The sequence below is a fragment of the Orcinus orca genome, chromosome 16 (genome assembly GCF_937001465.1).
Source record: "Orcinus orca chromosome 16, mOrcOrc1.1, whole genome shotgun sequence".
In the NCBI taxonomy this organism is placed as follows: Eukaryota; Metazoa; Chordata; class Mammalia; order Artiodactyla; family Delphinidae; genus Orcinus; species Orcinus orca.
Genome location: NC_064574.1, coordinates 17990648 through 18012865, shown reverse-complemented (window position 1 = coordinate 18012865; position 22218 = coordinate 17990648). Strand labels below are relative to the sequence as shown.

The 22218-nt window shown below is 49.0% G+C and overlaps 1 protein-coding gene across 12 annotated transcripts in view; it reads right to left on the bottom strand.

The window, feature by feature from the left end:
- The window catches only part of PTPRT (protein tyrosine phosphatase receptor type T), a 1087126-nt gene that overhangs the window by 646333 nt on the left and 418575 nt on the right, over window positions 1–22218 (bottom strand). For all 12 annotated transcript variants that reach the window (XM_049698694.1, XM_049698695.1, XM_012534093.3 and 9 more), the window contains exon 6: window positions 17834–18008. In XM_049698694.1, coding sequence (XP_049554651.1) covers window positions 17834–18008 — 175 coding nt within the window. The remainder of the gene's footprint in view (window positions 1–17833; window positions 18009–22218) is intronic.

The following is a 22218-nucleotide window of genomic DNA, read 5'->3' as shown; positions in this document are numbered from 1 at the left end:
GTCCTTCTCCTGCTCTGCATTTTGTTGCTTCTGTGCTGAACTTTAACACACGCAGATAGCACAGGAGACAAGGTACCCATCCTAGGATGGATAAACAGAGGGGCTGCCCTCCTGAGAAGGCTTCTTGGCATGAACACACGACGATGCAACCTCATGCAGAGGTAAAGGTGCCCATTCAGCATGTCGGCCCACGCCTGCTTTCAAACAGCTACTTCCCCAGACACACAGTTTAGCCACTTGCCCTCCAGACGATGTGCACATCCTGACACCTGCACAGATGACTCAGCTTTGGGAAGCCAGGAGGGTGGTGAGGATCACAGAGCGGGGGAAGGAGGCAAATCCTTGGGCTTAATGTCCCCTTAGAATAGGAGGGTTCGCTCTCTTCTGAGAGACTGGCTCATTTCTACAAGCAGGGAGGAATTCCCAGTGCAAGCCCGGCTCTTTGCTTTGCCTTGTGGAGATAAAAGGCAAAAGAAACAAAAGACTTAGGGAGAGAAGCTGGTATGAGCCCACGAAGTTGCTCTGCATTAATCACCTCCTCACCCACACCCGCTGGTGCCCTCTTTGACGCCAGCCCTCGGTCTTTGGCTGGGAAATTGCAGGTCAAGCTGTAGCTGGCTGGGGAGCTCATTAGCACCTCACCAGAGCCAAGCACTGCCTGCCTTCCAGAAGGTGTTGTGAACTCTCACTTCAGTTACTTCCCGCAATCAATACAATGCTTCCGCAGTCACTCCATCCACTGCCCTTGCAGCCACTGGAGACTATAGGCTTTTAAGGAGAAACTTTGGGCTGATCAACACGTACGTCTTAACTTCATAGGAAATGGCATTCCACCCTTTGCACATTGATCCTCTGGGCTCCCAACACAGTGAGACCCAGAGCTGGAGGGAAGCACTTCCAGCAATGTGCTGGGTGCGGAGGTCCAGGCCTCGTCTGGGGGTTGGGACAACGTAAGCAGAAGGCCATAGTGATAATAGGTGTTGCATGGGGAGGTCCTTCATGCAGTTCCAGAGATGGCTCAGGAGTCCTGGCTGGAGACCCTGAAGCCGAGGCTCCCACTCACACGTAAGGTCTCAGGAACACTGTGTCTGAGATATATTTCCCTTGACGATCCCTTTGTTGCCTTGACCAGCTTTCAGCTGCCCTGCATATGGCCACCAGGGCCCAGGAGAATCTTAGCTCTACATATGGCCCAGCAGGCTCCATGTTTCTGGCAGGCCATCGCTCCAGCTGAGCCACAGGGCTCTGGAACTGGGATTTTTGTGGACCGCTGGACAGTAGTAAGTCCTGTGGAGCACTGCTGACCCCGATTCCGCAGGGCCACCTTCCAGAAGCCAGCTCCTCGCTGGGATGTAAAGGACCCCTCTCAGCCCTTCCAAAGGCCGGTCTTACTTTCAGAACGTCTCTCAGTATACCTTTAACAGCCCTACCCAATATAGTGATGCTGCTTTTCAAGGCCAACTGACCACAATCTGAATAAAGACCCAATGCTGCCAGACCCCCAGGCTTAGGATTACAGAAGATCAGAGCTGGGAGGATTCTAGAAGAAAAAGACCTAGTCCAACCACATGTGAAAAATGAAGTAAGAATACACCTGCGTTGGAAGATGTGCTGTGAGAGTTATCCAAGGTCATCTCATCCTTTAAAGTGCTGTATGAGTGAGCTTTTGCTGCAGTAACAAACAGCCATAATTTTTTTTTTTTTTTTTTTTTGGCCACGCTGCACAGCATGTAGGATCTTGGTTCCCTGACAGGGATCAAACCCATGCCCTCTGCAGTGGAAGCGTGGAATCTTAACCACTTGACCACCAGGGAAGTCCCATATCCAGACGTTTCTTTTTTTTTTTTGGCTGTGCCACACAGCATACAAACATCCATAAACCTTAAAGAAGTTCACAGACACTTGTTTCTTGCTCTTAGGTCTGTGGGCCAATGTGGCTTGGCTCCAAGTTGGGTTCAGATCTGTTCCTTATGCCCCAGGAAGAGTAAACATGTGCAGAACAATACAAACTTCCAGAGGTATTTGTTAGCAAAGGCTGGGCATCTCTTAAGACATGTTAGATATGCTGAACATTAGCATCATTATCATACTTAGTAGTGACATTTTGCTGATGATTCACTGATGCTCTAATAAGGTCGAGGCAGATAAGGCAGAATTTGGGAGCTGCTACTTGGCAGTGGCCCTGGGAAAGCTCAACACCTCTTGCCTGGGCCCGACTGGCCCTAAGAACTGGGATGGAGCCAGCTGCGACTGGACGAGAGGGAAGAGGCTGCAGCCAGGCCAGGACTGACCCTGCAGCTGTCCTCGGGACCAGGAGGAATTGGAGAAGGTGGCATCTCATGGAAACGTAAGCTCATGGCAGGGCCAGGACTTACACCCAGGCCCCCTGACCTCCTAGACTGAATTCCTGCTCTGCCCACACTAGGAAGGAGAGCAGGTTAAGATGGTATTAACTTTTTCTTTTTGTTACATATTTAAAAAACAGAAAACAAAAAAACCTCTTAATGTTTATTTTTATTTCTTTTAGGCTGAAGCTTAACTCCAAAAATAGACAGTCCTTTTCAGTAGCCCTGTCATTAGCAGTTGCTACAAACACTAGGTCCCCCATGCGCTGAACTGCAGGAATGACACTTGAAAAGAGCAATTAGAACAGAAGTCTCCTGCAAATCACGAGGAGGCCCGCGGCTGCAGGTCCTGGCGTTCACACCTCCACAGGGCGTGGCCAGGAGCCAGGCCTCCCCCGGAGCTTCCTGGATCTCCAGGTGGGCCACCCACACCCCAGCATCTGCCTCTCCTGTGTGCCTGAGTATGTGCCACTCAGCCCACCAGCTCCACCCTAGCTGTATATTCTCAGCCAGGTCACTGAACCTCTCTGAGTCTCTGATTCCTCACCTAGAAAATGGAAATTGTAATAATTAGGGGTTATTTGGGCCATCTTCATTTTTGTACATGTTAAAGAACTACTTGATTTCATGCAAGCCACCACGAACAGAATTCTTCCTCGACACAGTGAACTTGGGAATAAAGAGATGAACTGGACACAGTCCTTAACTTCAGAGACATTACAGTCTAGCAGGGGTTCCTGTTCGGTGGATAGAGATCTGGAGACCCCTAACCTCTTTTCTCCTCCACTAGAACGTACGTTTTTGGATCACAGAAGCCCTGTCCCCATATAGCTCTTTGGTGTATCCCTCGTGTCTAGAAGATTCCCGGGACATAGTAGGTGTTGAATGAATATCTGTCTCATTGATCAATCAATTAGCACAGCGTCTGGAGACAGCACTGCGCAGGTCTATCTTCGTAATAGTGACTTAGCCAAATAGCAAACGGTGCTACTTGTCCTTGATCAGAGAGTGCTTGTAGGAAGATGCGAATGCCACACATCAGTGTGGCCTCACCCTGTACCCCAGGTCATTGCCAACAACTCCCTTGGTGTGGACAAGGCTGGTGCATAACAAGGTATTAAGAAGTAACAAGAGGGAGAGACAGAGAGTGCAGGAGTCAGAGGGAATGAGAAGGGAGGACAGAGTGGGAGAGAGGAGGGTGGGGAGCGGAGAGAAGGGCTGTGTTTTCCAGGAGGAAATATCCTACCAAGGACACTGACCAGGGCAGAGGGGAGCCGAGTTACCCATCTGTGACCTTCTGCAAGAGAGGGTGACAGGCAGGGCTGGGCAGACACTGATGGGAGGAGAAAGGATGATGGGGGAGCGGAGAAAGGATGTCAGGAAGCAGAGGCACAGAGGAAAAGCCCAGAGCCACCGAGAGGGACTGCACTCTGGGATGGACAAGACATAGATAAATAGCTTGGTTCTGAGCACATCTGGTCCTCAAATGGCCTTGCAGCTGTGTGAAATTCATTAAAACAGAAGAATCAAATTACATCACGGTTATTTAAGCTGGAAACCAGGGGGCCCAGATTGTAGACCACAACCTACCAACAGCCCTAAATCTTCAGAAATCTGTAGAAAGCCCACTGGGGCGGGGCACACACGATGGGAGCCCTGCCTGTGCCCTTCTGATTCCTGTCTGCCCAGAACCCCTCTTTAGGGGCAGGGCTCCTGCCCCACCCTGCGTCTTCCTGCACAGCCTGAACTCCTCACATCCTGCCCCGCTGGGCACAGAGCTGGGCACCTGGCTCTGACAGTTGGGCACATGACCCTTCCACCTGCCACTGGGTGGAACAGCTGGTCCAGCGTTGGCTACTCACCCCAGGCAAGGACGATCACGGTCCTTTCCCGGGATGTTCACAAATGGAGAGAAGTAAACTCCTTCACTCTGGAGTCTGTTAAACTAGAAGGCATGGAGCTGTCAGCCCTGGACTTGCCCCCAGCACTCCCCCTAAGCATGTACCAGAATAACGTCAAGGACGAACAAGCAGAACAGGAAGTGCGGAGGAGATGGAGCCCTGGGTCCACCATTCGAGCCGTGAGACCTGGCTCTACACATAGGCAGCTCCGTGCCTGGGCGTCCCAGGGACATGAGCCAATAACCTCCCTCTGAGTCTGTACCCAGTTAAGAGTTGGGCTGCTGCCCCTTACCCCTAAGAGGGTCCAGACTGAGGACGGTCCTCCATCTCCATCCTCAAGCTCAGAGCAGCCTCTGCTGAGCCCTCCGGCTGTCGATCATGTCGATAAGGCAGGCCAAGAGTGAGGCCGTGGGCAGGGCTGTGGCCCGCAGAGACCCCAGACCCAAGGCGAGGACACGATCCTCGCTGGCAATGAAACGGGCCCTGCTTCTGAGATGCAAAAGAAAGGCCAGGGGAGAGTCATGCACCTGCCAGAGGGAACGAATCCAAAGCCGGTGGGGGAATAACTGGCGAATAGGACTGGCAGAAACGAGCTGTGCAAACAGGTCCCCGGGAACTGTCTGCTGCCAGGCTGCTGTGCCTCTGAGCTTCTGAGGAAGCAAGAGAAGGGCAGGGCCAGGGCAACCCAGCAGGAGGCCAGAGCCTTCAGAGAAGGTCACAGACACCAAGAACTTCGGATGGGGTGGCCAGAGCACGTGCACCTCATATTCCATTTGGGGGCATTTGCATTTCTGTGTTGTAACCCCCTTCTCTTGCCCTAAATCCTCGGAAGTGCTACACCACCAAGAACGTGTGTGTGTGTGTGTTGGGAAAAGGATGGAGAAAAATGAAGGAAGGGGACTAAGTTCCAAATTTGGACGGTGCAGAGCAGACAGAGGTGTAAGAAGTGAGGGGTAAGTGACATAGAACGCCAGTGGGAATGGAGACCAAAGGGTTAGAAGTTACCACAATATGAGGCCTTAGGAGCATGCAAAGCTTAGAAAGAGAGCTCATTCTACCCAAGTCCCAAAGGGCAGGACTTCTATGGGCACACAGGCTGCAGATAAACTTGGGGTTAGGGGAGCTCTTCTCAGGTCCAGCCCCAGGAATACCTGGCATGGGCCCTCTGTGCAAAGACAAATGACTACAGGTGTATCTATGAGTTGCTTCTTTGGGGCTTCTGGAAATGACAGGGTAGCTCATTGATGACATTGGGGCCCAGGAGCCAATGAGGAGTCCTACAGTCCTGACTGCATAACGGGGCGGGGGGAAAGGTGGTAGCTTGGGGCTTAGGCCATAAAGGTGGAGTCCCCAGGCACAGGCAGTAGGACCAAGTCCACACTCAGCAAACTTCCCCGTATGGGTCAGGGCCTGGAGGTGGGTATCCTGCAGTTTCCTGCATCTCTGTTTATCGCAGAAGTCGAGGAAGGAAATCAACAGAGCCTAGGATTCAGCAGAGACAAGAGAAGATGTCTGGAAGAGTCACCCTTGTCCCTAGGCCTGCAAGCTGGCTTGGTCACTTAATGGACTATATTAGCCTAGCGAGGGGAAGAAAGGTGAAGGGCAAAGGGGTGGTCAGCTCAGTACTCCTAAAAGAAAAGTCGCAGGGGTCAGTACAGATGTGCCCGGGGCTGCAATGCTCAGAGAGAAGGAACAGCCTTCTGACGAGTCAGTCCCGATGCCACCGGGCAGAAAGAATCAGCTAACTCTGCTTGCTGTGAGGCCTGATCCCACCACTGTCGGGCTCCCACGAAACGCCGGGTGGGACCTACGGCACAGTCCTGATGCTGTGGGTGTCTGTCTACCATACAGGTGGACACTTGAGAATGAGGTCTCAAAGCCATCAGGCAGGAGGGGCCAGGATAATGGACAGCAACTCCCCCCACACACATATGCTGGATTAGTCGTGGCTGGTTCAGATACTGCTCATTCATGTCACAGCCCAGTGAGGTCATGGGGTGGGCAGGGGAGGTGCTGGGCTCCACATATCATTCAGGGACCCAGCTTCTGTCTGGAGGTGCTGTCTGCCTCAGTGCGTGGTCTCCAATGTCACAACAGGAGGGGAAAGATGGGGTTCACACATGGGAGATTCCGTATAGGTCTGGCCTGGAAGGGGCACGTATCGCTTTGGCACACATTCCTCTACCCCATCTGGAGGCGGGAGTCTAGGAGGTGTAACTTTCCTGCCCACCCAGAAGGAAGGATAAACGGTACGGAGAACAAATCACATTGTCACGTGACTTTGAACTTCCCCAGCTGGTACGAAGTAGGTCCCACTCTGTGATTTCCACACTTGATTTCACCGAGCCTCAGAAAATGTAAGGCAAGCAAGATCATTCGTTCCCTTTCACAGACGGAGAAACTGAGGCTCGCTCATGTGCAGAGTTTAATCCAACAGCGAACAGAGCGAGAAGTCTGCCCCAGCCCCACCTGCCTCTAAAGTGCAGCCTCACCGCCTCTCCTTAGGAAGACCACTTTCAACTGCTTGCAAAGACACAGCAAATGCCAGTCCTGTCTCACGGGGGCGTCCAGCAGTTCCCCACTCACGTGTGTGAGAGATGAGAAGAGCAAACCACGGAGCACATTTTGCCGCTGATTAACTCAAACAGGAGACTTTCCCTCACCGAGAACAGATGATCAGCCCCTCTGCCAAAAAGTGTCTGCTCCATACGGCCAGGCCGAGTTCCATCAGAGGAAGAGTTCCATTTATTCAGCGGTGAGCGAGTCACATCTGCCTCTGGATACACATCTAAAGCGACAGGCTCGCTACTCTGATTAGTAATGAAAAGTTGGAGCAAGCACATTTCATTTAAAAGGGAAGGGGCCAGGGCTTCCCTGGTGGCGCAGTGGTTGAGAGTCCGCCTGCCAATGCAGGGGACGCGGGTTCGTGCCCCGGTCCGGGAGGATCCCACATGCCGCGGAGCGGCTGGGCCCGTGAGCCATGGCCGCTGAGCCTGCGCATCCGGAGCCTGTGCTCCGCGACGGGAGAGGCCACAACGGTGAGAGACCCGCATACCGCAAAAAAAAAAAAAAAAGAGAGAAGGGGCCAAATCCTAGCTCCATTCTCTACCAGGGTCCCGGAAAGCATAGAAAAGGAGGATCATATACACTTAAAAACAACAACAACCACCTTTAAAGAAGCAAAGAAATCCACCCGCCTAGGTGGTGGGAAAACTAAAATGTTACACCACTGCAGGAACCCCATGATTCTGTAGAACTGTGTCATTTGTTTTTCATACTATTTTAGGAAGGCATTCTATTGTTTGAGGGGAAATAAGTTTGAAACCCACCTGTAGAATACACCTTCTCTTTTGACAAATAGGGAAGTTGAGGCCCAGAGAGATGGTCATTCAAATCTAATTAGCAGCAAAATGGAGGCCCCCTTCCTTCTAAGATAAACCTCACCTAAGCCCTGGCTCCGAGTTCCCTGGATTAGGAGAGCAGCACATCTTAGATGGGGCGTGAACATGGAGTTTAAAAACAATGCAGTGTGGGCATAAGGAACCCCACGGATTACATCGGAAGCCCACTGTCCACGCCCCGCCAATTGCTGAGATACTGCTTTTTTGGCATCTGCCTCCTACTACCTGTTCCACCTTTGCTTTTTAAATGTTTAAACATGTTGCCACAATTTTTTCATGAGGATTGTTTCTTTTTTAAAAAAGAAAAAATGATTTATTTATTTGGCTGCGCCGGGTCTTAGTTGCGGAATCTTCAGTTGCAGCATGCAGGATCTAGTTCCCTGACCAAGGATCGAACCCAGACCCCCTGCATTGGGATCACGTAGTCTTAACCGCTGGACCGCCAGGGAAGTCCCTTCATGAGGATCATTTCTAAATGACTGGTGATACTTGCTTTTAAAGTGCACAATGCTTTACTCCACACCCTCTCCCCACCCCACCCATCCCCGTTTGGGATCACTGGGCTCTACCGGTAGGTAGACTGACTTGGGTTGAAGAGGCAGCAAGCTGGGGGAGTCTAGGCACAGTGACAGCTCCCACGGCAAGCTGGGCTGGTGTGTACTGTTCACTGGGACACCCTAGCTCACTCACCAGGTCAGAATAAGCCAGAAGTCAAATGTCAGAGTTTTTAGACTAAGAGATTGGGGATCAGAGAAGCTGAATCATTTCTTCACAGCTAATGTCACCAGCGCTCCCTTCTTTCTCCTATGTCTCATGCCCCACCTGGCCAGAGTCCACAAAATTGCAGATGAATACCACAGCATCAGGGATGGGGAGGGGTTTGGGTCAGAGTTTCTCAACCTTGGCACAACCGGCCTTTAGGGCTGAGCAGCTCTTTGTTACGGAGGCTGTCCTGTGCATTGTAGAAATTTAGCAGCATCTCTGGCCTCCTCCCATTGGATGCAGGTGCTCCCTTCCCAGGTGTGACAACTGAAAATGTCTCGGGACATTGCCACAAGTCCCCTGGTAGATGAAATCACCCTCAGTGAAGAACCACTGGTCTAGGCAGAGGTTGTAACATTTCAGAGGCAAATGAGGCACCAGTGAGAGGACAGAGACAATGATCTAGAGCATCCTTTCCAAATCTGGAGCCCACGGTTTAAATGAGTCCAGCTGAGCCTGAATCTTAGGTCCTCAAAAACAATTTTCCACATCTATTTGTCACAGAATAGAACATGACAAAATCAGCATTAGGAGGGTCAGAAAAAAAAATGTCTTAATTATAATAGGAATCAGACAGACATTGGGCTATGAGACTCCAAGGAGGCTGGGTGATCAGGCTTCAGCATCCTCATCTGAAACATGCGAGCAGGTGAGGATTAAACAGAACCTCACGTGAAATATTCAGGGCAGTGTCTGGCGTGCAATAAATGGTCCACAAATGTTAGCTCACGACAGACCTTACAGCTCATTCCATGTCCCAGATAATTCTTCCATTTGAACACAGGAGGTTAATGTTCCAAGTGAATGAGGGTTTAATGCAGTTGCCATTTGATTTAATTTCCAAAAGCATTAATGCAACCCATCAGCATGCAGCTGATGAAGCCGTCAAAATAATTCATGGAAACCAATACTTGTCAGGTTTTATTTATCCACATTTACTTTTTTTTTTTTTAAATAAGCTGTTCTTTGTGCTCATATAGAATACAATATACCTAGATATCTCTCAGTTCGCCCCCCACACACACACATATGTTCAAGTAAGTTTCCCACTTTCCTCCTGTCTGTCATTTTTCTCTTCCGCTGGAAAACTAACGTGACGTCATCCAAGAGTGAGGGAGTCCGGGGCTAAGACTGGGCAGCTGGCAGACGGGGAGGATGGAGAATGATGAAGACAAGCATAAACACGGGGGCAGTTAGCTCACAAAGGATGAACAGAGCCGTGAGCCTCCCCCACATCTAGAGAAGCTGTGCTCTTATCTCATTTTATAATTAAGGAGTCACGGAACGAAGTTCCGAATTCACATAGCTAACACAAGGCAGATCGGAATTTGAACCCAAGACCTACACGATTTGGAATCTACCAGTGCTTGCCAATAGCAGTTATGGTTTAAAAAAAAAAAGAAAAAAAAGATGCAACCCATTGATAAAAGTTAAGACTAAGAAAGACAAAAACTAAGAGCATTAGGATGTTTTTCCTACAGGGAAGGAAGGCTCCACAGACGATGTCGATGCTGAGGTCTCTCTGCAACAGCATCTTCCAGGAAAGCCGAGGTCAGACATGCGGTGGAGGGAGGAAGTAGGTACGTGTGACGTAAAGAGGTGTTAAACGTGTAGACACAGGTTGAAGCAGGTATATGCCAGTCGGCAGGACTCGGGAGGAATACAGAGGGCTCACCTCAAGGCAAGCCTTCCCTTGACAGCCACTGAGGAAGGCCCAGAAGCTTCTAAAATGACCATTATAATGGCCACACGGTAGACTGGATAAGTAGTATGATGCTGGCAGGTCAACTGAGACCCCGAAATTGCAACCAAAGCGGGACAAAGGGAGGCCACAGGAGGGACACAGGGAATCAAAAAGCTCACAGCTTCCATAATTAGGAAGAAACGAATAAGGGAAGAAAACACTATAGGAAAAGATAAAAAAGAAGCACCCAGAAAGGACATGGAACTTCCTCAGAAGTAGGAGAAGAACCTACAGTTCAAACAATACTGAGAAGCTTGAGAAAGGAAGGAACGGTGAGGAGTCTGCAATGCTACTGCCCACTTCTGAAGTAAGGGTCTGAGAACTCACCGCTGGATACAGCAAATGTCTGAGCACCTTCTACACTCCAGGTACTATATTAGGTGCCATGGATACAGCAGGAAGCAAGACCTACAGGGTTTCTTCCTTCAAGAGCGTGCATAACTCAGAGATGTGAATGACCATGGCGGGCAGCGATGAGAGCGGGGAAGAAAACCACAGCCTAGGACAATGGTACAGAGTCACAGGAGGGAGTGTGGTCACGCGAAGGCTCTCTGAGGAGCTGAGCAGAGACCACAGTGGACAAAACAAATGAGCCGCACAATCGTCTGGAAGAGAAGTATTTCGGGCAAAGGGAGAAGAGCAAGTGAAAAGGGCCTACGGTCAGACTTAACTTGCTGGGGTTCAAGGAAGAGGAAGTGGACCGGTGTGGCCAGAGAAGAGAATGAGAGGAAAAATATGGGGCTGGGGGCGGTCAGAAATCAGAGACAGAGGCCACATCTAGAGACTGCATTAAGAAGTTTGGACTTTACTCTGAGGATAAGAGAGGAGCTAGTGGAGGGTTTTAGGCAAGGGTGGGCCGTGATTCAACTTGTTTTCAAAGTATCCCTGAGGCCGCTGCATAGAGAACAGACCTCGGCGGTGCCGCAGTGGAGCACGGGAGGCCGGCAGTCATCCAACTGCAAAGAGAGGGGGGTTGGTCCCGTGCAGTGATGGACAAACTGTGTCCTGGGAGCCAAATCCTGCTCCGCGCCTGTTTGAGTAAATAAAGTTTTATTGCCACACAGCCTTACTCACTCACTGACATCTTTTCTAGGGCTACTTTTGCTACAACAGCAGAGGTGAGCAGTTAAAACAGAGCCTGGATGACCCACAAAGCTGAAAACGTTTACTACCATGCCCTGTGCAGGAGTGGTTGGCCACCTCCTGGTCTAGGGTGTGGACAGGAGAGGTGGTGGGGATGATGGGGCTCCAGGCAGGCTTAGGAAGTGGAGGTTACGGGGCAGAGGCCGGATTCCAGCCCAGGCTCTCTGACCACTGAGCCATACAGTCCCCAGTTCTTCTCTGCCTCTGAAGGCTGGCAGGGAACAGAAACGATTCTGACGGCACCTCTGCAGTGCTCCAGTGACTGTCCAAGCTGAAATCCTCAGGGTGGCCACTGGCTTTGCCTCTTCTTCCGGCATGCAGCTGTCCTCCTAGGCTGCTCTCACTGATGGGACAGCAACCAGCAGCCTTGGTCATCTCCGAAGGTTGCAGATGCTTTCCCAAACTGCATCAGTTGTTCCACCCTTAGTATGTCCTCAGCTCACACCTGATTACAGGGCCTACCATACTGGATTTTGTTAAGAAACGTGGTATAGAAGGAAGAGCATGAGCTGAGGAACAAGCAGGCATGGGCTGGAATCCCAGCTCTGCCATGTATAAGGTGTGTGACCTTGGGATGACTGTCTAACCTCTCTGATCCTCCATGCCCTAATTTGTAAAAGAGGGATGCTACAGCACCTGTATCGTAGGATGATGGATAGGACTAGTAAGACAGTATAGTCGGCGCCCAACACAACTAGATGACCATGCATTACAGGCCTGCACGATTCTTCCTACTAGACCGTGAGCTTATCACACTACTTGACACATAGTTGGGGCTCAATAAACTATTAAACAAATGAATATAAGAACAAGTCAACTACTCCAGCCATGTCATCTTTAAACCAGAGGCTGTAAACTCAAAGGCCTACAGGAATCAGACTAGTGATGTGAGCAAAATGGACCAAGTGAGGACAGGGCTGGGCTGTGGGGCACATGCCCCAGAACAAGGCAGCCATACCAGCCCGCTGCCGCCACTCCAGAATGCAGGCTCAATGTGGCCAAATCAATACAACTCCAAGAGGCGTTTAAGTATTGGAACAAGTGTTAACTGTAAAAAAGAGAGCGCAACCTAAGGAAAGCATTTCTGCAACCAATTTGGACTAGTGGGCTGCATTTGATGACCCCAAGCCCATTCCAGAGGAAAGAGACCTTCAGATGACTAAGTTTAAATTTCCACAGTACAAGACGCAGAACAAGGACAAACGGACACTGTATTTGGTCAATATCCCCTTAATAACAGCAAAATGTGATTACTGATAGTTACAGATATAAGTGGGTGGGTGTCTACTTTTACTGGGATCTATACATATATTGTCTCCCTCTATTAAGGATCCAATTAGCTGTATTTACCCTCACTGAACAGATGAGGAAACTGAGGCTTGGAGTGAATACATAATTTGCCTGAAGACACAGACAGCTGGGGCCAGGGCCGAGACTGAAACCTGGGATGTTTACACCCCAAATCCATGCTCTTGACCCTACCCAGCTGCCTTGATAGGAAGTCGTATCAGTACTTAAGTCAGAACATCTGACTCTCAGCACCAGGACTGGATTCCTTCTAGGCACCAATCTGCATATTGGTAAGAAGGTTCTGAACCCATGGTAGGCTGTTAAATGGAGTTAGAAGGCAGATTTAAAAATCACCACCAACAACACATTTTTGATGAGTTAGAAAATTTTCATCAAGAACACATCTGCATTTTTGAAGACACCTGTCTTTGGGATAAACTAAAACACCTTGAAATCGAAGACGTTAAGAAACCCAGAAACAGGGAGAGAATTAGTGCATTTGTGAGCACTGGTCTGGAACAGGTAGGTTGAGAGGCCAGATTGTCAAAATGAGCAAAACCTCAATTACAGGGTAATCTAATGTATATCCAGGTACATCACCACAACTCAATAAACAGTTCTTTGGAATTAAGTTATTCCAATTTGCTTTCATTTTGATCGGTGTGTGGCCCTGAGAATTTGGTATTACCTACACTCAAGTGAGGTGGCATCTTCTGAAGCAATGATGCTTGCAACCCCAGGATAATACACGAGCCACAAGCCAGCCAGCCACGAACACACCTGCCTAGGGAAAGACAGAGACCCAGCCCGAGTCTCCACCTTCCACGGCTTGGCCCAGCACAAGCACCTGCCACACATGCCACCAGAGGGGCCTCCAGCTCCTGGCACCCTTGGGCGCTGAGGGGTCCCGTAACCTCCTAATCCCTGCATGGCCCGAGTTCTGAAGGAGCGACGCCAGGCGGACGGGGCCCATGTGGTCAGGCGGCTGAGCACAAGCAGGACCAGCTACTTTTCTTTTGGTCCAGAAACCTGACTCACCGGTGGTAGATACAGAAGGGCACCCAGGGAGTCTAACGACCCAAATGTCCCCAAGTCCACACGTTGGCCCCTCTTTGATATTCCTCCCTCCCTTTCCGTATGCTCAGCACATGGGGGAAAGCGCCAGTGCCCTCTTTGCAGAGGAGGCCTTAAGGGATCTCTCCAGGGCCACACAGATCGCAATCAAATCCGCACCTGGGCCAGGGGTCCTGCCCCACCACCCACTCAGGGCCGTCACCACCTTCTACTTCCTTACGGGGGAAACCCCACCCACCTCAAGTCATTTATTTTATTTAACAAACACTTATATCTCAGTGGGCCAGGCACTCTTCTAAGAACTCTTACAGCCACTGTCCTACGTAATCCTCAGGACACACACCCCTGAGGGAGGTAATGCTATACCTCCACCCCCAGATAAACCAGCTGAAGCTGGGAGAGGTTGATGTTCAAGGTCACTGAGCTGGGATAAGAAGGGGCCAGGATTCAAACCCGGGCATCTCAGCTCCAGGGTCCTTTCCTGTCTCTGAACGGAGGAAACCTGGAAAAAATGCTGCCCAGGGATGGTCTTCTTCCTGGGACGCCCCAGTGTCCGTCAGCTCCCTGCCACTCGGCCCACACGATCTGTGTGATGCGTAAACCAGGAACAGGAAATTCAATTTGGGGAGCAGCCCCATCCCCTGGGAGAGCGCTTGGCCTTTGAGAATAGTCTTCTTTCTCAGATTTTCTCCCTTCCCTGAAAGAAGGTAGATTTCTATTTTTTCCGTCTTTTTTGTTGTTTGTTTTTAACAAGTGCAAATACTTCAGTATTAAAGTATTTAAGCATTCTGGCTCAGCCACAAAAAGGGGCTCTAAGATGTGCATGAGTCATTCTTCATAAAGCACTTTCCCCCGAATGCTCTGGTTTGCTGCCTTCAGGTGGGTTCCTGGCCACACACTCCAGGGTGACAGGCTTCCTCTGGTTGCTGCTGCCTCTGGGTGTCCCCTGTCTTTCACGGCTTGGGTACCATTAGCTTTTTATGAGAGAGACACACACAGAGAGAGAGAGAGAGAGAGAGAGAGAGAGTGTGTGTGTGTGTGTGTGTGTGTGTGTGTCTGTGTGTGTGTGTGTGTGTGTGTGTGTGTATGTGTGTCGGGAAGGGTTAAATCCATTTCTCCACAAATCTGTCAGTTAGTACCGCACTCCAGAAAGGTGGGGAGTAGTGGGAGGGTGATGCATGAGTTAAAAAGGCAAGTTAGCAACAGGTCGGGGGACCCCTGTCATGAACCCTGTCTGCTATCTGGACACTTTCGACACTGTTCATGACATCATGCTACCATGCGCTGACAAGGCCACAACACTCAGGCGCTCCAGGTGTTGCCAAAACAGCATGATCTAGCTCCTGGTCCAATCCTAGCTCTGCCCCTAAGACCTGTCTCTATTTCTCAACCCGGCTGTGACTGTTCTCACAGCCGTAAAATGAACTAAAATAAAACCAAGGTGCAGAGCCAAACTCAGGACTACATGAGGTCTCGGATGTGAAGGGACTTCTACATTCAAGGGGTCCAGCTTCGAGCTTACCACCAATTGAATATAAAAAGGAAAAAAAAAGCAAGCAGGAAGAAAAATGGGCACTAAAAAAAATGTGATATTCCATAAAGGATTTCAGTAAGGTATAACAAAACGGGACCCGGTCACCAGGAGCACAAACCCACCATCGCCCACCCTGAAGGAGACCTCTGAAGGAGACCATCCAGGGCATCCCTTAAAATGGAGCAGCAAGGGCTGGGGTGGGGAGGGGACAGAGCAGTGTTAGCTCCTGGATTGTACTGACAAACCTGGTCAGGACACCACTCAGTCCAAGCTGAACTCTGGCCCAGGACACACAGCCAACAAAGGATAAACCACAGTCCTAGGACACACTGGCCACCCCTCCAAATAAAGGCCATGATGCTTCGCCATGGAAATCTCATCCTCTGTCCCAGAGCCCTCTGGATTTGGTTTCCCACACCTCCTTCTCGACACCTGGGGACATAAGACTAAATGAAGCATTTTCTGGTTCCACTTGTCTGCGGGTGAAAAGTTCAGAGCCCTACAGTAGCCCCCTAGTCCTTCACCCTATGCAATCATTACCAATGCTGTGCCAGGCATGGGCAAGGTGCCGGTGAGACCGGAGAAAACACTATCCATTCTCCGGGTGGGGAGGGTGGGCTTCCTTTCCAGTGTGGAGTCACCATAAAGGAGTGTGTGTCGTGAGCGTGCCAGAGGGCACAGCGCAGGAGTTACATATTCACCACCTGAAAGACCTGCAAAGGCCACTTTATCACACAAATCAATCTTATGGCACCAAAAGGCCAAGATACGAGCCTAATGGGATCAAAATGATGGTTTCTTTTGTATATAATGGCCCTCGATGTAAACTATTATAAAGATGATTTTTTTCCTGTTAGTTGTTCTGTTCGTAAGTACCCAATGTGTTATCTTCAGCTGAAGTGCTCATAGAATTATAGTGATGAAATGCATTCCTGCTGAGGCCAATAACTCCATCACTTATCCACCATTCAACAAGTATTTTAAGGTTGTGCCTTACAAAATGACCGACTGTGCAGGTCAGAACCGTCAAACGCTGGCTGTCTCAGATGGTTCCGTGTGCTCAGCACTTGCGCCAGGCGCTCAGCTAAGCTCGGGGGACTGATTGTGAACCAGGAACCAAATGGAAGAGGCCCCAAACCCCACAGAGCTTATATCCTAAAGGGGGGGACGGACGCTGCCAAGTAAACAAATAAAGAAAAATACGTAATTTGGAAACGTGATGAGTGAAAGAGACAAGGTGATATAATAGAATGTGACCACCAGAATGGGGGGGGTGGTCAGGGGAGGGTAGTTCTCTCAGAGAAGATGGCATGATGACAGTCAAGTTGAGATCTGATTAATGACAAATGGGCAGCCATGTGAATATCCATCTGGAGTCAGGACAGCACAGGAGAGAGAATCCCACACTCTCTAGGATTAGAGATCCTAGACTCATACTAGTCCAGACAAGGCGACCATGACATGCGGAAGCAAAGAGAGGTCAAGGTTTCACATCAACCGATCCTTTGACCAGGGGAACCAACTCACGATCCTCTGGAGGGTGGAGCGATGCTTCTACCTGCAAAACACTGGGTATCGTTCTACAGCTAGCATTAAGACAAACAGCTTATTTCATTCACTAAATTATGTTAGATTAAAATTTTAATCGGCGAACGTAACACTGGAAAATGAGAACATCCATACGCTGCTATTTTCCAGTGTAAGCTGTCAAACCTTTTTTTTCTTCTTTTGTTTTTTTTTTTTTTTTTTTTTGCAAAAGCAATATTGCAACACAAAGAAAAATCCGTAAAGATTCTTTGGCCTACCAACTCTACCCCTAGGGAATTTATCCAAGGAAATAACCTGGTTTAGTAGAATAAAAATATTCTCTTCGGAAGAACTCAATTGAGGCGTTAATCGCTGCATGCACAAAGGAAAGATAAAAGAAAAACAAATATACCTGGAATTACCTAAATGATGACGGAGATTTTTAAAAATAGGATGATTCACTTGATGAAATAGCATACAACTGTTAAGCACTGTAACAAAGATTATACAGTCTTTCAAAACTGAATGGACTATCGAGCTCCTTGAGAGAAGCAGAAAAGGAACAATGTGCATATTTTAATGGAAAAACATGTCAGTGACACCTCAAGGTGAAAAAGAAAATTGAAAAAAAAATTGAATCAAAGCCAGTGGGGTGGGAGGTTATTTATTTCAAAAGTCCTTCTAAAATATTGTCATTATATAGAGTTTTCAATAAAAAGTCCCTCAGAAACAATTGTACTCTGATCACTGTAATAGAACGCCACCAAAGCACAAGGACATTGGCTCACTCTAACTTTAAATGCAGAATAAAGCCAAATTTGGAGATGTCGTCTGCGTTATATATCCCACAAGCTTTCATATACAGATCCTACCTGTAAGACTCAACTTTGAATGACAATGTAATATTGCATGATTTCACAATAACTTCCTCTGTTTTTTTTGATGTGTGTGGATGGGAAGAATTGGAAATTGTGTTTCAGTCTACGGAATGGGTGTAGGAACACCAGATGAGAAAGCGGGGGAGTCTTAACTCCTCCCACCATGCAAGGATGGGGCCGAGGGATCCCCGTGAAATCAACCACCCGGGAAGAGGCACGGGTGGTGGCACTCACCTTTCACAATCAGCTCAGCGTAGTTGGACACACCAGAGCCACCGTCAGAGCGGATCACACAGCGGTACTTGCTCACACTCCGCTGGGTAGTGTCCGCCACACTGACTGTCGCCGAGAAGCGCCTGTGGTTGACCACGCGGGTGACCATGAGGGCCGTGTCCCTGCCATTCCATTGCTACAGGACAGAGGGAAGGGAAGGAGAAATCATATTATCACACACTCCTGAGTGACCCCAGCATGGAAGTTCCACCCATCCCCACACCCCTGGGGTCCATGACTTTCCATAATAAGGACTCTCCATTGCTGGTTTCTGTAAGTGATGTGATTCAAGAATAAACTTTGCTAGTGAGCTGATTCAAGAGGGTGGATGCCTGGCCATAGGAAGAGAGAGCACAGCCGCTTCTAAACACCTTGGCTCCTTTCTCATCTGCATTTGGGGTCGGCGCTTGGCCCCTTAACCTTCCTCTTGTTTTCCTTCATCTCTTAAGCAAAACCCACAGGGCTTCCCTAAATGCAGACTCAGGTAAGTTAGTGAAGACACAGCCCACAAAGTGATAATAAACAGCTGGTGTCCTGGTACACCACCCACAGGCTCTGAGTCTCCCCCACAGGGACCAATCTGTCCCTCCAGGTAGAGTGAGGATGGGGGCTTTTCAACACCTCTCCTCCTTGGCATATGCTTCTTCCTCTGCCTGGTGCCTCCTGTCTCCCTGGAGATACTCCCTCTCCCTTAAACACACAGGTTCAGCTCGTTAGCATCTCCAGTAAGTGCCCCTGACTGTCACAACACCTTCTGGAAGTTCCTCACTCTCTTATGTATGGTGCGGACTTCCCACACATTTTTTCCTACAAGTGTTTCCCACTGTAGACTGTGAGCTCCCCGAGGGCAGGATTTTGCTATTTTCATTTCTAGCACCGTGCCCTGAAGCCTCCTGACTTGCTAAACATTTCTAGAATCAACATTTCTAGCAAGGCATTTTTGTCTTTACCATCCTGAATCTTAGATGTGATACTCTGAGTCTGAATAAGGCCCTTTCTCACAGCAGCAAGTTACAGTAACTGATAGGAAAACAAACGCAAGCCAAAACCACTTGTGCAGGCACCTGCATTTCTCTGGGCTTCAGTTTCCTCATTTAAACAATGGATCTGATACTGGTGTTTGCTCTATGGAGTTACTGCGATGACTAAATGAGAAGGCATGTAAAACATTTAACACATGAAGGTATATCCTGGTGTTAGTGGAGCTCTCTAATTAACCATGAAATTAGCCAGCTGAAGTGGAGTAAACTGGATAACAGCCCCTCAAAGATGTCTACATCCTAATCCCCGGAATCTGTAAATATATCACCTTACATGGCAAAAGGGACTCTGAAGATGTGATTCAGGATTTTCAGATGGCGAGAGATCCTGAATTATCCAAGAGGATTTATATGCAGAAGAGGAAGAAGGCCGGATGGCCAGAGTCAGAGAAGGAGATGTGGTGACAGAAGCAGAGGTCAGAGTGACGTGATTGATGGCTTGAAGATGCGGGAAGGAACCACGAGCTAAGGAATGCAGGGTGGTCTCCAGAAGCTGGAAAGGTTGAGGGAAGAGATCCTCCCCCCTCCTTCTCCAGAGGAGCCCAGCCCAGCCGACACCTTGATTTTAGCCCAGTAAGACCCAGTTTCTGACTTCTGATCTCCACAACTGTAAGGCAATAAATCTGCATTGCTTTAAGCCACTAAGTTTGCAGAACTTTTTACATCAGCAATAAGGAATTAACACAAACGGCAAAGGACTGATTAAGCGCAAAATATTAATTTTTCATGTTTAAATTTTATTTTGGTGTCTCCTCCAGTATTATTTAACTTTTCTTCTTAAAGATGTCAGATTCCAGCAGAACCAGAGAGGATTCAGTGCATCCCCTTGAACAATTCAGATTCTTCTGTTCAGCTCCTGAACCACCAGGCTTTCTCCCATGGAAGGATAGGAAATTGCAGGTTGTCTAATAAAATCTCTAGAAAATAGGCCTTTTGATAATCACACCTGTCATACTGGGCGCAGGCAACAGCAGGACAGGGCCGAGCAGGAGGGCCCAGAGCCACAATAGGAAACAGGGCTGTGATGGACCAGGGCAAGGAGAAATGGAGGTTAAGTTCAGAGAGATGAGCCCAGATGGAAGGGCAAGCAATTGCACAGTCACCCAGGAGCCCAGGAGCAGAGATCGGGAGGGACTAGAAGACCAGGAATGGTGAGAGGCTCAGATGCCAGAATGCTGTGGCAACACGGAGAAGGGATTTAAGCAGAGAGAATGAGTAAGAAGCACAGGTGCCAGCCACTGTCTCAGCCCCAGACAGAGGCAGGAGAGAAAATACAAGGGAAGCAAACAAGGGGAGGTTTCATGATGCAGGAAAAGACTCAGAAACCTAAGCCCAGAGGCGATGAGCAGGTTCGAGTGGGCACAGGGAGGGGTGGTACAGGGGAGATGCCAGGAGCCTGAAGTGGACCACAACCCAGAGGCAAAGTGGGAGAGTAAAGCTTCCCAGCCATCATACCAGGTGCCATGCAAGTGCACAGGGATGCAGATGTTAGGGTGCTAGGAAAGAGGAGCAGGACAGAGAAGGGAAGTCAAAGTCCTGGGAAAAGCCAGAGAGGAGCATGACACAGATGAGGCACATAGAAGCCTGTGGAAAATTCTATCAAACCCTCAGGCCCACGTCACCCCTTTGGCTTGTTGGAAATTTTCTTTTGGCTCCTGTAATATTTTTCATCCGTAAGTATATCCTTCCTCTGAAAGTTCCAGGCACACTTCCTTTCTTCTTGTGGCAAGTTTTTCAGAGCTGTGTCTGTGGTTCTAAAATGAATCATCTTCTAGCCCCTCTGAGTCAATGAATCAACTGAGTAAGTTTCCCACTGGGCACTCAGAAGGGTGTCTTAGGGTGGGCTCCCCAGAAGGAAGCAGAGTCTGAGACCTGGTGATTTACTGAGTGCTCTCAGGAGAACGGGGATGAAGGAAAGGGTGAGGAAAGAAGCTGAGCAACGATGTGGTGGAAACTGGGGTCTGGCTTCAGCCTGACTCCACGGAGCTCCAGAGCATGAAGTGTACCAGAGCTAATCTCACCAGGAGGCAAGGGGCCAGCTTCTGCACTCCACGCCCATCAGTCACAGGTCATGGCCAGGTGGGGGAGGAAAAGACGGTTCCCCTTTGACCAAGGGCACAGTTCTCTGGGGAAGGAGGATTTGTGAGCCTTTAGCAGTCAACATGCACAGTACCCTGCAGTTTGGGGCACTGGCTCATAAAGGACACTTTAATCCATTCTACCCGGAACCTTCCTATCTCTATCTCCTCCTCCAGTATATTATACATAGGGTCTCCTGAAAGCCCATGAGCCACTGCCCTGAGATTTGCTGGTTGTCTGCTCCTGAATCTATGTTAAAAAAAAAAGGGGGCAGGGGGCTGGGAACTGATCTCCATAGATCACTGACAACGTGGGAAGCTCAAGTACCCCTGCAATAACACACTGCTTCCTCTGAAAAGCCGATCTGTCCCCCAGCGAATAAAGTTCCATAACTGAGTTTGATAAATATTTTGTTCAAAGTAATGGGATTCGTCTGAGCATTTATTAAGTAAAAGTCACAATAACGAACACGTCCGAGTGCTCAGTCTGTGCTAGGCACTGTGTTACCTGGCTTACATGATAGAATCCACTTAATCCTTCTCAAATCCCTAGGAAAGTACTTCTCAAAGGGTGGGTCCCAGACCCAGCATCGACATCGCCTGGGAGCCTGTGAGAAATGTTAATTTTAATGAGTTTCCAGGGCTGATATCCATTTATGGAGGCTGTTTATTGGGGTTAGTAGTCTGAGTTGTCTCTTCCCCTTTCCTTATTCTATTATTAATTGCACTGGAAATGTCCTCATTATTTAACAAAACAGAAAATGAGAGAGTGTGGAATGTGGAAGCTATAATTTCTTCCCAGAAGAATTTACAGGCTGGCGTTAAGATTCCAACAAAACAGCAAAAAGGGCAAAACATAAACACAAAGTCAAGTATTGAAATAGCATCCTTCAAGGAGGAAAACACGGTCAGCAGAGGACGAGCAATGCTTTTAGAATAATCTAAAGCAGTGGTTCTCAAAGTGTGGTCCCCAGATCTACTGCATTAGCACCCCCTGGGAACCTGTTAGAAATGCAAATTTTCTGGCCCCTCTCTGGACCTAATAAATCAGGAGCTGTTATAGGGGGAGCCAGGCCATTTTTGCTTTCACAGACCCTCCAGGTGATTCTCATGGGGTGATAAGGCATGAGATAGGTCCTAAGAATGTTCCTGTTCTCCAGATACGGAAACTGAGGCAGACAGGTCAAGCAACATGGTTTAGAATAGTACTTTTCAAATTAATGTGCAT